At 38.5% G+C, this 12,692-nt stretch overlaps 1 protein-coding gene across 1 annotated transcript; it reads left to right on the top strand.

Moving 5' to 3' along the window:
- The first annotated feature begins 1,992 nt into the window (after positions 1-1,992).
- Positions 1,993-11,665, top strand: LOC145769134 (uncharacterized). Its single transcript, XM_082580727.1, has 8 exons — positions 1,993-2,005; positions 2,461-2,578; positions 3,307-3,421; positions 3,987-4,215; positions 5,474-6,841; positions 7,108-7,278; positions 8,986-9,138; positions 9,297-11,665. Exons 1-8 carry the CDS (start codon positions 1,993-1,995, stop codon positions 9,671-9,673), a joined length of 2,544 nt encoding a protein of 847 aa, XP_082436853.1. The 3' UTR covers positions 9,674-11,665.
- The last annotated feature ends 1,027 nt before the right edge of the window (positions 11,666-12,692 follow it).

The following is a 12,692-nucleotide window of genomic DNA, read 5'->3' as shown; positions in this document are numbered from 1 at the left end:
CTCTACAAGTATGCAAACAAGTACCAGGAATAACCTATCAAGGCTTTGTCAGTCCGAGGATAAAGATTCAAAACCAAACCAAACCAAACCAATTAAAGAAAATTAAGCTACACCAACACACAAAATATTAAGTTATAAAAAACTTAACTGCAAAGACCATAAAAAATACAAAAAGAATTTAAATGCACAATACCGTAGTTGTACGGGTATATGAAGTCCTAAAGTTCCACAAAACTTGCTTGGATTTGTCCACTTGAATCTTCAAGCACAGATCGATTGTCTTTAATCTTTTATCTTGCCAATGAATGTCAATATACTTTTTTCTTCAAAACCAACAAAGAAACGACTTTAATTTTTAGCTTGAAATTCTTCAGTACCAACTGAGAAGAAATGTCTTTAATTTTCTTTTGCTTCTGTAGACTACCAACCAACAAGATCTTCTTTTATTATTTCTTTGCTTCTGTAGCCTACCAACCAACAACTTCGTCTTTTATTATTTATGGTCACAGCGGTAAACCATAATCTCTTCGTGGGAAAATTGTAACATAAAATTCCCGGATCCGTTCGTCTGTATGTAATGACCGAAAGAGAAACACTCTTCTGAAACGTCTATTCGAGAATTGTATTTCTGTAAAATTAGCCCGCGGCTATCGAAAATAGGGTGCAACGCGGTACACCACTAAGTCACTGCAATCCAAACTACTTAGTTAAAAGACGGAAATTTTGTCCAGCTAGCAGCACTAAGCGAAACAGTTAAATTTGCGACTAACTTTCAAGCAACAATTTTACGAATGATCAGAATACATGGCAATATCTCAAACGCACGTAAGCAGTTATGCGACTCAATAATGAAAGGGATTGTGAAGCAATTCAAACAGGTGTTCAAAGGTGATGATGCAATGTTTCATCAGGTCTTACGAACGATGGTGCAATATTGGCTCATTTTTTAGGAAAAATTCCATGACGTAATACGCTAAGATTCAGTAGACCTGAACGGTTTTATATGACGTTTGATTTGGTGAACAATTGGCTGGAACACTGAGCTTAACAATTTACAAGATGTGGAAACTGTCCCCTGCTTGTGAGCCTATGAGCATAGTTTAGCTATACAAAAAACTTTGGAACAGACATTGATTTTTGTATTATTTTGCAATTTTAAAAGTTTTCTGTTCTAAATTAGTCTACTACCTTCTTATAAACAGCATTTGTTCCAATCGAAAGAGTTTAAACTCTTTCACTTTATTCATAATTTCGTATATTGTCTGCAGCACCTGGCAACTTTGGCCATAAAGATTGCATGATTGCAACTCAGAATGAAATACTGTAGGCTGTAATCAGGGTTGCCAACCTTACGGTTTTCACGCCCACTTGGGCTGGTTTTTGTTTTCAGTTGCGGGATTTTCTTGAAGGTTGCGGTTTTTTGGGCTGGTTTGAGTAATGTGTCTCAAAACAACATGACATCGCTAAAACTTGTTAAAAAGGAGAGGATTTATTCGAGATTTAAATGTACTGTAGTTAGGTTGTATAGAAAGTAAGTTGTAAGTTGCTGCTATAGTGCTGTCATGTCAACCATTAGATTGATCTCATAAAGAAGGCAAGTTTATTTTGTGCTTGTGAGACGCATAAATTAATGTTTTATTATTTTTCTATTTTCCTTAAGAAAGTTTACATAAAAGTTCAGTAGGCCTGCAAAGCTTTACCTAACGGTGCTGTGTTCATAACAAGTCATTGTTTACCATGGGAAAGTGGGCAAAATATGGCCATCTCTGAAATTGTTAGATAAGGTTGACGTGAATATGTATGATCATAAACGTGTAGGTAATGTGTAATTGGTCAAAATTGGACATACTGTGCCTGTTGTGCAGACCTGTATTTAGTAAAGTTACATATTTGTTATTTTAGTTGCAATGTACTTATCTCAATTTTTACACATTGATTGTTCTTTTTTTACAGGTACATGCTAAATTCAGCGTTAAATTATAAGATTTAGATATGTTAGACATCAGTATGTATGATTGAATTGAGTCTGTCAAAAATATTTTAAAAGTTTGATGCATATTGGAAATTGGGCTGGTTTTAGGCTGGTTCAGTGATCATTTTAGGCTGGAAACATTTTCAAAGGTTGGCAACCCTGTCTGTAATGGTATTTAAAAACGAAGTGGCTATTCTTACAACATATTGTAAAACTAGCCTCTGAAGCTATTCTTACAAGCACCACTCAAGCAAGACGTTGTTTACTCGAGCAAGACCTTAATGCGCTCAGGCGTTTCATCCGATGACGCTCATACGTAATTTCGCGCGCATGCGTATTGGCTTGTGCTGCACACTTGATCGTAGAGTGAACCGCGGTAGTTGCTGATTTTGCTGATCGAAACTACACGTCAATGAATCCATCGTCATCATGATTACGAAGGGAGCATTATATTACAGTTTTGAGACACTTTCTTCGGCTATTACTAGCACTTACATCCACAAAAACCTGGAATGAACAGTTGAAGTATCGTACAATACAGTATGCTTGTGTGCATGGAGGAAGAACACCCAAATCATGTAGTCAAGGAAAAAGACCAAATCAAAGGTAAGTAATGATGGTTTTGTCCTTGGTGCCCATAGGTTGAGCTACTCATGTAGCCTATATGCATAAGTTTTGCTAATAGATTGAGTTTTGCATAAGTGCAAATTGCCTACATTCCTTATGAATGCTAAGAACTTAGCAAAATGCATATATTCTGCTGAACCATTCCCGCATGCTGTCTATTGTAATAAGTTTTGCTAATAGATTGAGTTTTGCATAAGTGCAAATTGCCTACATTCCTTATGAATGCTTAGAACTTAGCAAAATGCATATATTCTGCTGAACCATTCCCGCATGCTGTCTATTGTAATTTCCATTGAATTGTCATGCCCAGAATTATTCCTAAGTTGCATTGAATTACCCATTAGTTTTGTCAATTTACCCATATGTTACGTCGAATTGCTCATCAGCACAATTCGTCGAATTACCCGTAAGTCTCATGAAATTATCCATAAAGACATGCCTTATGGGTACTTCAACGCAGCTTTTTGGCAATTTGACGTCACTTATGGGTAAATCGACTAGATTTATGAGAATGCTCGGCTGAACTTGTGGTAATTCAACGTGACTTTATGGGTAATTCAGGTGGGCTTATAGGTAATTGGATGCAACTTATGGGCAATTTGACATGACTTGCAGGTAGGCTACTTTAACGTGAGTTATGGCTAATTTAGGTGTACTTATGGGTGATTCAACACGGCCTATGTCACCTCATCTTTGTTGTTTTTCAGTACTTTTATCAAAGGTTGTCCATTTGGAATCAAAGTAAATGCAACGTCAGATGGAAAAGCGCTATGCATCACTGAGATTAGTAATGTCAATGATCATAATCATGATTTCAATGAAGTAAGTGGAAATAACCCTTTGTAGTAGTCATAGCCTTTGAGCTATGGTCACACTAGCCCTGTATATGATAAGGAGGCTTTCATCAGAAATTATGTGAAGGATAAAAAAGAGCAATAACATTAGGGGGGGGGGTTAATCGGCTTTTTTTTCAAATTCAATTTTAACCCAGGTTTTAGGATACAACAGTACATTCTAAGACCACTAGTAAAAAAAATTGAAATTTCCGTCCAAAACCCCCTTTATCCAAAAAATTACTTTTCGTGTATAATTGCATTTTGATTATGACACTTGAAGTTCAAATATTGTTTGCTACTGTACTAAAACACGTTAAGAATGTTGCAAGACAGTTTTTCTGATCTTGACTTCATCGTAAGACACGGTAAAGTGGTCATTTCACTTTGCGCGCATGACTACGCACATGCTGAATATGACCAGTTTGTGCGAAACTGGTCATATTCAAGCCGCCGATTCACCAAACCTGGTGATCTTGCCCATCTCTGTGGGTTGGACACCTGTCAAAAGATATGTCATTTTCTTGACTATGTGCATATAAATTATTTTTCAGAATGCATTTAATTTGATGCCTAAACAACGAAGATTAAATGAAACAGAAAGCAGTGTGATCGGAGAAATGCTTGCCACCAAAGCAAATAAAAAGTTGGTACAAAAGCACATTGCAGCTTCTACAGGAAAAACAGTTATTCTTAAAGATCTGCATAATATTGCCGCAAAACAGAGACCTTTGTATGAAAACACCTATGATGAACTTATTAATGAAATGAACAAAGAAAAAGGTTAGTCGACAGACAAAACTTTTTTGTCTGTTATACAGTACAAGATATGTTCATGCTAAATAGTAGAGATGACTTTCTAATTTCTATGTGCAGTATGATAAGTAGAGATAGAATGAGCTCCGGTTCCGGTCAAATTCTGGCTCCGTACTGGAGGTGATGTGACTCCGGCCTAGAGCCGGATGTGTGTGTGCAAGCTGTGGTCAGGGTCATGACCTTGGAAAAATCTAATTTTTTGCATCATTGTAGTACTGCAGCAATGCAAGAATAGGCTACCAGGTTGCCTGTAACATTGGTCAACACCGTAGGCGTATTTGCAATCTACAGGTCGCTGCTGCAGATTGAGTGTCACATGATATTGTGAGCATTCTTCTTGAACCATTTCAGATATAATGTCAATTAAGCAATTCGCGATTGACCTCTTGCCGTAATGGTTTAGACTGCAGATGAATTATTTCGATGACGTGGGTTCAATCTCACCATTGCCAGTTCAATTTAAAGTGTTGACCGCCTGGTTTACCGGTCAATAGACTCTGTCTACTGCAGCAAACTGCGGATTACCAGTACGCACATCATAGTAGGCTACACAAGAAAAATATCTAATTTTCAGACGTTTTTCTATTCAGAAAACGTTTGTCTAGTATAACCAACACAGAATATTAGCAGTACCCTACAACGTGTGGAAAATTTGCAACATTGAGCTATAAAGGGTCAATTGAGAGTATTTTTTGCTTCATTTTCTTCATAAGAATTCATTCTACTTTCCCAAACTCATGCTCCAAAGATTTTTGTTGCAACATAAGGCGCTATGGGGATTGTAAGATTGAAAGCGGGATCAAGGAATTCAATCAAAGGTCTTCAATATCTTGAAACAATTCTACTTTGAGTGGATAGAAATAGAAAACATTGCTAAATTTGAAATCTACGTAAAAGTTTACTCCTAATGGATCCTTTTAACGGACCCTAAGCATTGCAATGTGGCATCTTTTAGAGAATGGGGTGAGAGTGGTATACAACCGCTCAGTTGGAACATTGATTATATGATGTAAATATTACCAAAGGCCTAAACATCCTTCCTCTGGCCAATAATTAAAATAACATAGAATAGAAAACAAATTTCACTAAAAGTTGATGTTTTTGCTTTTAAATCTGATGGAGTGCCTAATAGGCCTAATTGTTTTGCGCTATTTTAGTCTGGCCCAGGATTGTCAAGATTCTTGCTTTGTAGGGTATACTAATCCTCAGTTTATTTTCATTTTAGGTGCTGCAGTAGATGTGTTTGCAGATGATGACAAACAATTGCAGGCGATATACTTTCAAACGAAAGACATGCGGGAAACCTTTGCGGCATATCCCGAAATGCTGCTGATTGATGCAACCTACAAACTTAATGACTTGAGAATGCCATTATATGTGATGCTGAATGTTGATGGCTTAGGTCAGAGTGAAATTGTGTGTCTGTGGCTTGTAGCCACTGAAGACAAACTGACCATCAGCAAGCTGTTAACTCAGTTTAAACTCCACAATCCAGCTTGGGATAAAGTGGAGGTTGTAATGGCTGACAAAGACATGACAGAGCGGGATGCCATGATGAAAATGCTGCCTACTGCAGAAATTTTAATTTGCTATTTTCATACCCTTCGCACTTTTCGTAGAGAAGTTTCCATGGAAAAATTAGGCATTTCTTCAGCCCAAAGGCAGGTATCACTGGAAATTTTAGGAAAACTGGCAAATGCCAAAAATGAGTCAGCTTATAATTTACTGTATAACCAATTCGTTGACACAGTCCCAATTGCTGTCACAACATATTATAACGATAACTGGCATGCTATTCGACATCAATGGGTGGATGAACTGAGCAACTTGAAAGCTAATTTTTTGAACAGAACTAATAATCGACTGGAATCCATCAATGGAAAGTTGAAAAGTGTCATAACAAGATACTCAGGAATGACCATGTTTTTTAAAGATCTGATGGCATGTATCCAATCTCTTTCCACCGAACGTGACCACAAAGCGTCAAATGCTTTCCTTAAGGTTCCAATTGATGCGATTTCAAGTGTGGCGGAGAGACAATACCAACAGCTACTGACACCATTTGCATATATTCATGTGCAACAACAATTCAAGTTAGCGGAAAAGGTTGTCATGTCAGAGATTTTGAATGATTCTGCCATAGTAAAATCTCGTGTCCATGGGGAATTGGCAGTCACAACAACAGCATGTCCTTGTGGATTCACATCATCAATGCTGCTACCTTGTAGGCATGTCTTGGCAGTTAGAAGGCAGCTCCATATGTCAGAGTACAATCCCAATCTTTGTTCAGAACGGTGGACAATGCAATATTTTCTTAAATCCCATCGCCTGACAAGAAACTCACTGGACAACGGTCCTGCATCCACATTACCAGCTGTTGAGATTCTTAACAAGCCTCAAAGAAGATGTGTTTTATCAGAACAGCAAAAGTATCGCCGTGTTCAAGATATTTCCCAGAAGATTGCGTTAATGATATCTGAACAAGGAATGGATGAATTCCAATACAACCTGGATAATTTACGACAAATTGCAGAGTTCTTGCAGGAAGGAAAGAAATTCCAAGTTGTGAACTTTTTGGGTCAAACTCAGAAAGGTAGGCCTATATGCTAGCACTATTTACTAAATCAGAAAAACTAGCCTACTTTTTCAAATATCTGAAGAGATATGGGTTAGTTACTGCAACTTGCGTCGTGATTTTGCAGTCAATTTTTTTTTGAGCAATGATTTTTATGGCGTTGAGCTATCCAATATGTGGGCTAATATGTACTGCATGCGCAGTTGCGCACTAATTTACGATTATACAAGGTTGCAGATGCTCAGTAATTCTGCTTTTGTGAACAACTGCATGATCCTTTTCAGGCACTGATACTGGAAGTGCTGCTGCAACATCTTCCAGCAATGATCCTGGAATTGTATTTCCTACGGTCTCAAACAGTACTTTACAGCACACACCCTGTGACGTCTTGTCGACCGTTGATACCAGCGCGATTATGATGCAGACTCCGTCCAGTTCTGTTCAGTCTTTTAGAAGTATGCTGTTTCTGAAAGCTTCATTTCTGATTAGTTGTTTTTTTTTTCTTGCATTGCATGCTGCGCTTACACTACGTTTCATGTTTCTTAAGATTATAGCACGGTCTGCATTATTTGATAAGTAATGAGTTTATTGGCAGGTGATGCAGCATTGTGCAAATAATCATCGAGAAACACCTAGCAGATTTTGATAGATACTGGATTGGTTGGCATTCGGTAACCACGCCAGAAGCATGTTTTGGCTGCAACAAAATCTTGTTTTCAAAAGGTTAATGTAGATTTGTTGACACCTCAAGTGCTCGCTTCCAACTCAAAATACGGTATATCACAATATCTACTGCCAGTGCACGTATTTACGATTATACGACATTATGTTCCGCCCAGGACCGTAACCTCGTCAGTTTGGCCCCCATTGCAACAGTGCAACACATCCAATAATTGTCCAGTAAAGACTCGTGCGACGCTTCTATTGTTTCTTCATTGCTCAGAGGTGATCCTTTTCAGGCACTGATACTGGAAGTGCTGCTGCAACATCTTCCAGCAATGATCCTGGAATTGCACTTCCTACAGTCTCAAGTAGTAGTTCACAGCACACACCCGGTGACGTCTTGTCGACCGTTGATACCAGTGCGATTATGATGCAGACTAGTGATGCAAGCCGCGCCGCGTACGCGGCCGCTTTTGACTTTTTCGCCGCGCGCCGCGCCGCGTGGAAGGTTGAAATGACAAAGCCGCGCCGCGCCGCTTGCCGCGTAAACTTTCAAGAAATTAATTTTTCGTAAACGTAAACTTTCAAGAAATTAAACTTTCGTAAACGTAAACTTTCAACTTTTCAAGAATCAGCTATGAAACTTCAAATTTAAATTGGAAACACGGATCAGTTATTTTTCCCTTCGGAAACCCTAAGATGGAAAGCTATGCAAATGCAAATTGCAAATGGCTTGCAGTTGACAGGGTTTTAGGGCTTGCTTGTCAGGGAAGCTGTACGAATGTTTTTGGTTAGTAGCCTAGCTGATAAGCTCAGTTACCAGGCTATAGGCCTAGCGCAACTACCGCATTATTTACTATATCAGTTAGCCCAGTGAGTTCAGGCTATAAGTTTTACTCTTGTGTGTGTAGTTCATATAGCCACTGGCATTATAATTGCATTATTGCTTACAAAAAGTGTTCAAAAGTCCTGATACTGGATCCAGGAACATTCTATTTGTCTTAGTTTGTATTATGTCTTAGAACTTAGATGCATTGCTGATAAGAGAATATGATCTGGTTAGCCTGGCCAATTAGTGCACAACTGTATTGGTACTAGGTTACCAGTTATATGCCATGGATGCTTTTTCCTACAATTGACTTTCTAAACAATAACTCGTTAAAATATTTTTTTTTAATTTTGTAATTTGCGGTGTGCGGTGCAGTGTCAAAGTTCCAGATAAATTGCGGTGTGCGGTGCGGTGCGCGGATAGATGAGTCAGTTGCGGTGCGGTGTGCGGATAAAAATTTTGGGTTCGCTGCATCTCTAATGCAGACACCGTCCAGTTCTATTCAGTCTTTTACAAGTATGTGCTGTTTCTGAAACATTCATTTCTGATTAGTTGTTTTTTCTTGCATTGCATAATGCATTATGTTTATTAATTTTTTAATAAAAACGTTGAAATAGTGATGTTTTCTACGTTGTAGCCTATATTCGATTCTCGTTGTGTTTATTAACAGATGATGCAGGATCAATTAAATTTCCACCGAAGATGATGAAACGTGGCAGGCCAAAAGGAGCTGGATTGACAGTCATTGGGTTACCACGCAAGAGACAAAAAAAGAGCGGACCAATTCCATTCAGACTGAAGTCGTCTTTTCAGAAAGAAGCAGGTTTGTTGCATTTATGTTTGTGTGACTTCATTTTTGTTATAGCCTACGTTAGTTTAAAAAACTACACTTTGACTTCTGTGGGTCTGCCTAGCCGATAGGCTACGTCAAAGCGTACGTAGGCTACATCAAACAAAGTCACCCATGGTCATATTTTTCAGCAATACTCAGTTGGTTTGTCGATTCTGAGGTAGTAGAAGAGGTCTTGCGTCCATTCAGCGATCGACTGATCGAAGAAAATGAAATTGAAACGTTGCCCGAAAGAATTCCAATGAAGTGTTTAGATGAAAACATTGCCATTGCTTCTGTGCGAAGACATTTTTCTTTTGACGGTTGGACGTTGATGGAGAACCTACTGACCACTTTGCGAAATAAAGGCCGCTGGTTGTGCATCTCCTGTTATTTAGATCTTGATGCAGGCGACAGCATCATGTGCGACTCGTGTCTGGATTGGCACCATCTGAGATGTCTTGGTAGAACAATGCCGCCAAAAACGAAGTCTTGGTTCTGCAGGAAATGCAACCTTATGGAGAAGTGACATTGAATGTTCAGGTGATACTGCAATCTCGCTTTGTCAATTAAACCAAGGTTATGTAAACCGTGAACTACGAAAAGACTTATTGGCCTTGACGCGTTATGCTTGAAACTTGTAACATTTGATAAAAATCGTTTCTTCAATGGTCCTCACATAAAACGCTAACGATGTGTTCTTGAATGACTAATGAGTCCAATCCTGGCATTAAAAGTTCTGATGCATTTAGGACATTTAACATTCTTTGGGAGAGCTGGCTGAAAGTCATGGACTAGTACAGGTTTGTAATGTAGTTGCTGCAATATACTACGGTCCAACAAGACCTTCAACAGTTCATTAATATTCAACTATTTTACTGTTTCCAACTTAACACAATTAGTATACGTATGTTGAACTCTTTCATAGCAAATGGTGGTACAGAACTTGAAAATAGCAAGTAAAAGGTAGCTCGAAGCTGCAGTTTTTTTTTTGACTGACTCATCAGGAGCTGTCATCAGAATAAAACAAACCTAAATGTGGTGAAGTACTTATAGTAGAAGGAAAGAAGAAAAACTGGAGCTTCAAACTATCAGCTACCTTATACTCGCTAAATCCAGATTTGTTGCATGTGTGTAGTATTTACATTTCTTCACTGTAATCTTAGGCTATGGCATAAATGCTTTGATTTCTTATGGCAAAAAATGGGTGATGAAGATCCATAAGTTTATAACAGTAAAAAATCAATTGTTTATTGTTGAAAGTGGTTGGCTTCAGTTGAAGATGCCATGAGATCCATTGAAGAGTACGAAGCAAAAGCAGGAACGAAGCTTGTTGTTGTTCAGAAACGAGCATACGGTGCCATGTTAATGTTGATTTTTAACATCCTGTCATTGTAATTCACTAGTGTACTAAGTGTTGATATTCATACTACAATAATAAGCCTTTTCTTTGTTGACAAAGATTCTGAAAAGGTTTCTGCAAAGCACAGTGTTTTCACCAAAGTGGAGGTTAGGCATCATAAAAGAGGAAACGGTTTACTAACTGCAAAAAATGCTATAAACATATGTAAATGTGTTCTGTTTCATCAACTTTTCATCTCGTTTCTTAAAGACACTCAGTTTTCAGGTGTAAAAGCTTTGTTGATTCAAAGTAGCCTAGCCTACTTCACTGACCTCTTTTGTATTTTTTCCATCTAGTGTGCCAAATCCATACGCCTATGTGGTGTTATTGATTGGACCAAGTGACATGTCCAGCGGTAACCAAAGGCAGGGTTTGGGTCACAACCAATCTTTTTGAGACAATTTATTTTTTACCATATTCACGTAGTAGGCTTGGTGGTTTTCAATGTTACGTACAGTACCGTATATTATTTCTGTAGGCTACTATCATAAGATGAAAATTTAGTTGATTGTAACTCATCGTAGATGAAGATAATACGATTGTTGCATCGTTGCGGCCAAGGCATTTGCCTCTTGGATGCAACTTACAAGACGTCCAAGTATTCCCTTCCTCTATTTTTTCTTTGCGTCAGAACGAATGTTGGTTACCAGGTTGTTGCTACGTTTATTATCCAAAATGAACAAGCTTCGGACATAGCAGAAGCACTTTCTGTTGTAAAAGGGTGGTCAGAAAACTGGAACCCTTCGTTTTTCATGACCGATAAATGTGAGGCGGAAATCAAGGCCATCGAAAGCGTTTTTTCAAGTTAGTGAATTGCATTAACATTTTCGTTGCTTGTGTGCTGTCTCCATTGCTCATGCATTTGTGTCGTCACTGTTAAGTTGCTACTGTACTTTACCACTCAGTGCCCACGACTTCTTGTTCCGCAGATTGCTACGTGTTACTCTGTGCCTTTCATCGCGAACAAGCCTGGGAAAGGTGGATGAGGAAAAGTGACAATGGCGTTCGCGATGATAAAGCAATTGTGCTGACATACTAGACGCAATGAGGAAAGCAACTACATAGAACAGACTTGTTTGCAATCAAACCAGGCGACAATGAGCGAATGGCAAACGCGATACCCCCCTATTCAGGGATAATATGCGTGTCTGTGACCGCAGGGGACCTGGAGCCGAGTTGTTTTGCACGTTGATAGCACCATGCAGTTGCAAGCACAGTAATAGGCTACTGAGCTCACATTTTGAACAATTCAGTGATCTTCACACCAAGGCTTTTTTTCAGTTGCTAACACGGCCACAAATCGCAGCGCATATGCGTGCTTAGTGTTAAGTAACAGCCTAGTGGAAAGTGTTGTGGATTGAATTTGCTAGTTCAAATAAGTATATTAATTCCGGTACCCAAAGCCTCAAATGAATTCACGAATATCGCAATTGTTAACAATGGCATATAAATTAGGATGTTAGTGCACACAAAGTAGGGAAAGTATTGCTTGAAGAGTTGATTCCTGGGACAAAAATTGAACACTGTAGGCTATGTCGAGCAGAAACTGGTTTAGTGTTTTAAGGTGGTCAAAAATGTAAGCATGCGTCTATTTGCATCCAACAAATAACGAAACTCTAAACTTCTCAGTTTGGTCGGGAAACAAAAAGGGTTGCGAGGACAAATGGCAGGTCTCATCTAGGCAAGGAGAGGAGGGACACATGGGTGATGATCTGGCCTAACAGTTACTGTGCTGTGCTCAAAATATGTACAGTTTTTGTTTAACATGTGCGGTATTCACTTTTTGTAAATAGCCTAGCTTTTCGGAAATGCAACGAGTCATCTGGCGCTATTTGCTTGTGTTTGAAGCCCGGTTGCTCGCTTTGTGAAAAAGCTATCAACCTCAACTTTTGCTTGTCAATAGACAGAGATATGTTGTTTAGATTAGCGTTTATTAAATGCTGTTATCTTTAAAAATATTTGTGGGATAAATGGTTAAAGTCGGTCAAGTTCAACTCTTTACCTAAGAAATATTTTTAACTTTTAGAGTCTGGCTGACCTTAATTTGGATAGACGATAGCTTGTGCTTTCCAGCAATGGTTCAATTGTTAAAATCGAAGCAGAAACAAGCAACTTACAACTAATTTAATAAAGACATATAATGATC

The sequence above is a fragment of the Aplidium turbinatum genome, chromosome 4 (genome assembly GCF_918807975.1).
Source record: "Aplidium turbinatum chromosome 4, kaAplTurb1.1, whole genome shotgun sequence".
Lineage (NCBI taxonomy): Eukaryota > Metazoa > Chordata > Ascidiacea > Aplousobranchia > Polyclinidae > Aplidium > Aplidium turbinatum.
Note: the sequence above shows the minus strand (reverse complement) of the source record. Positions and strands in the feature narration are given on the sequence as shown.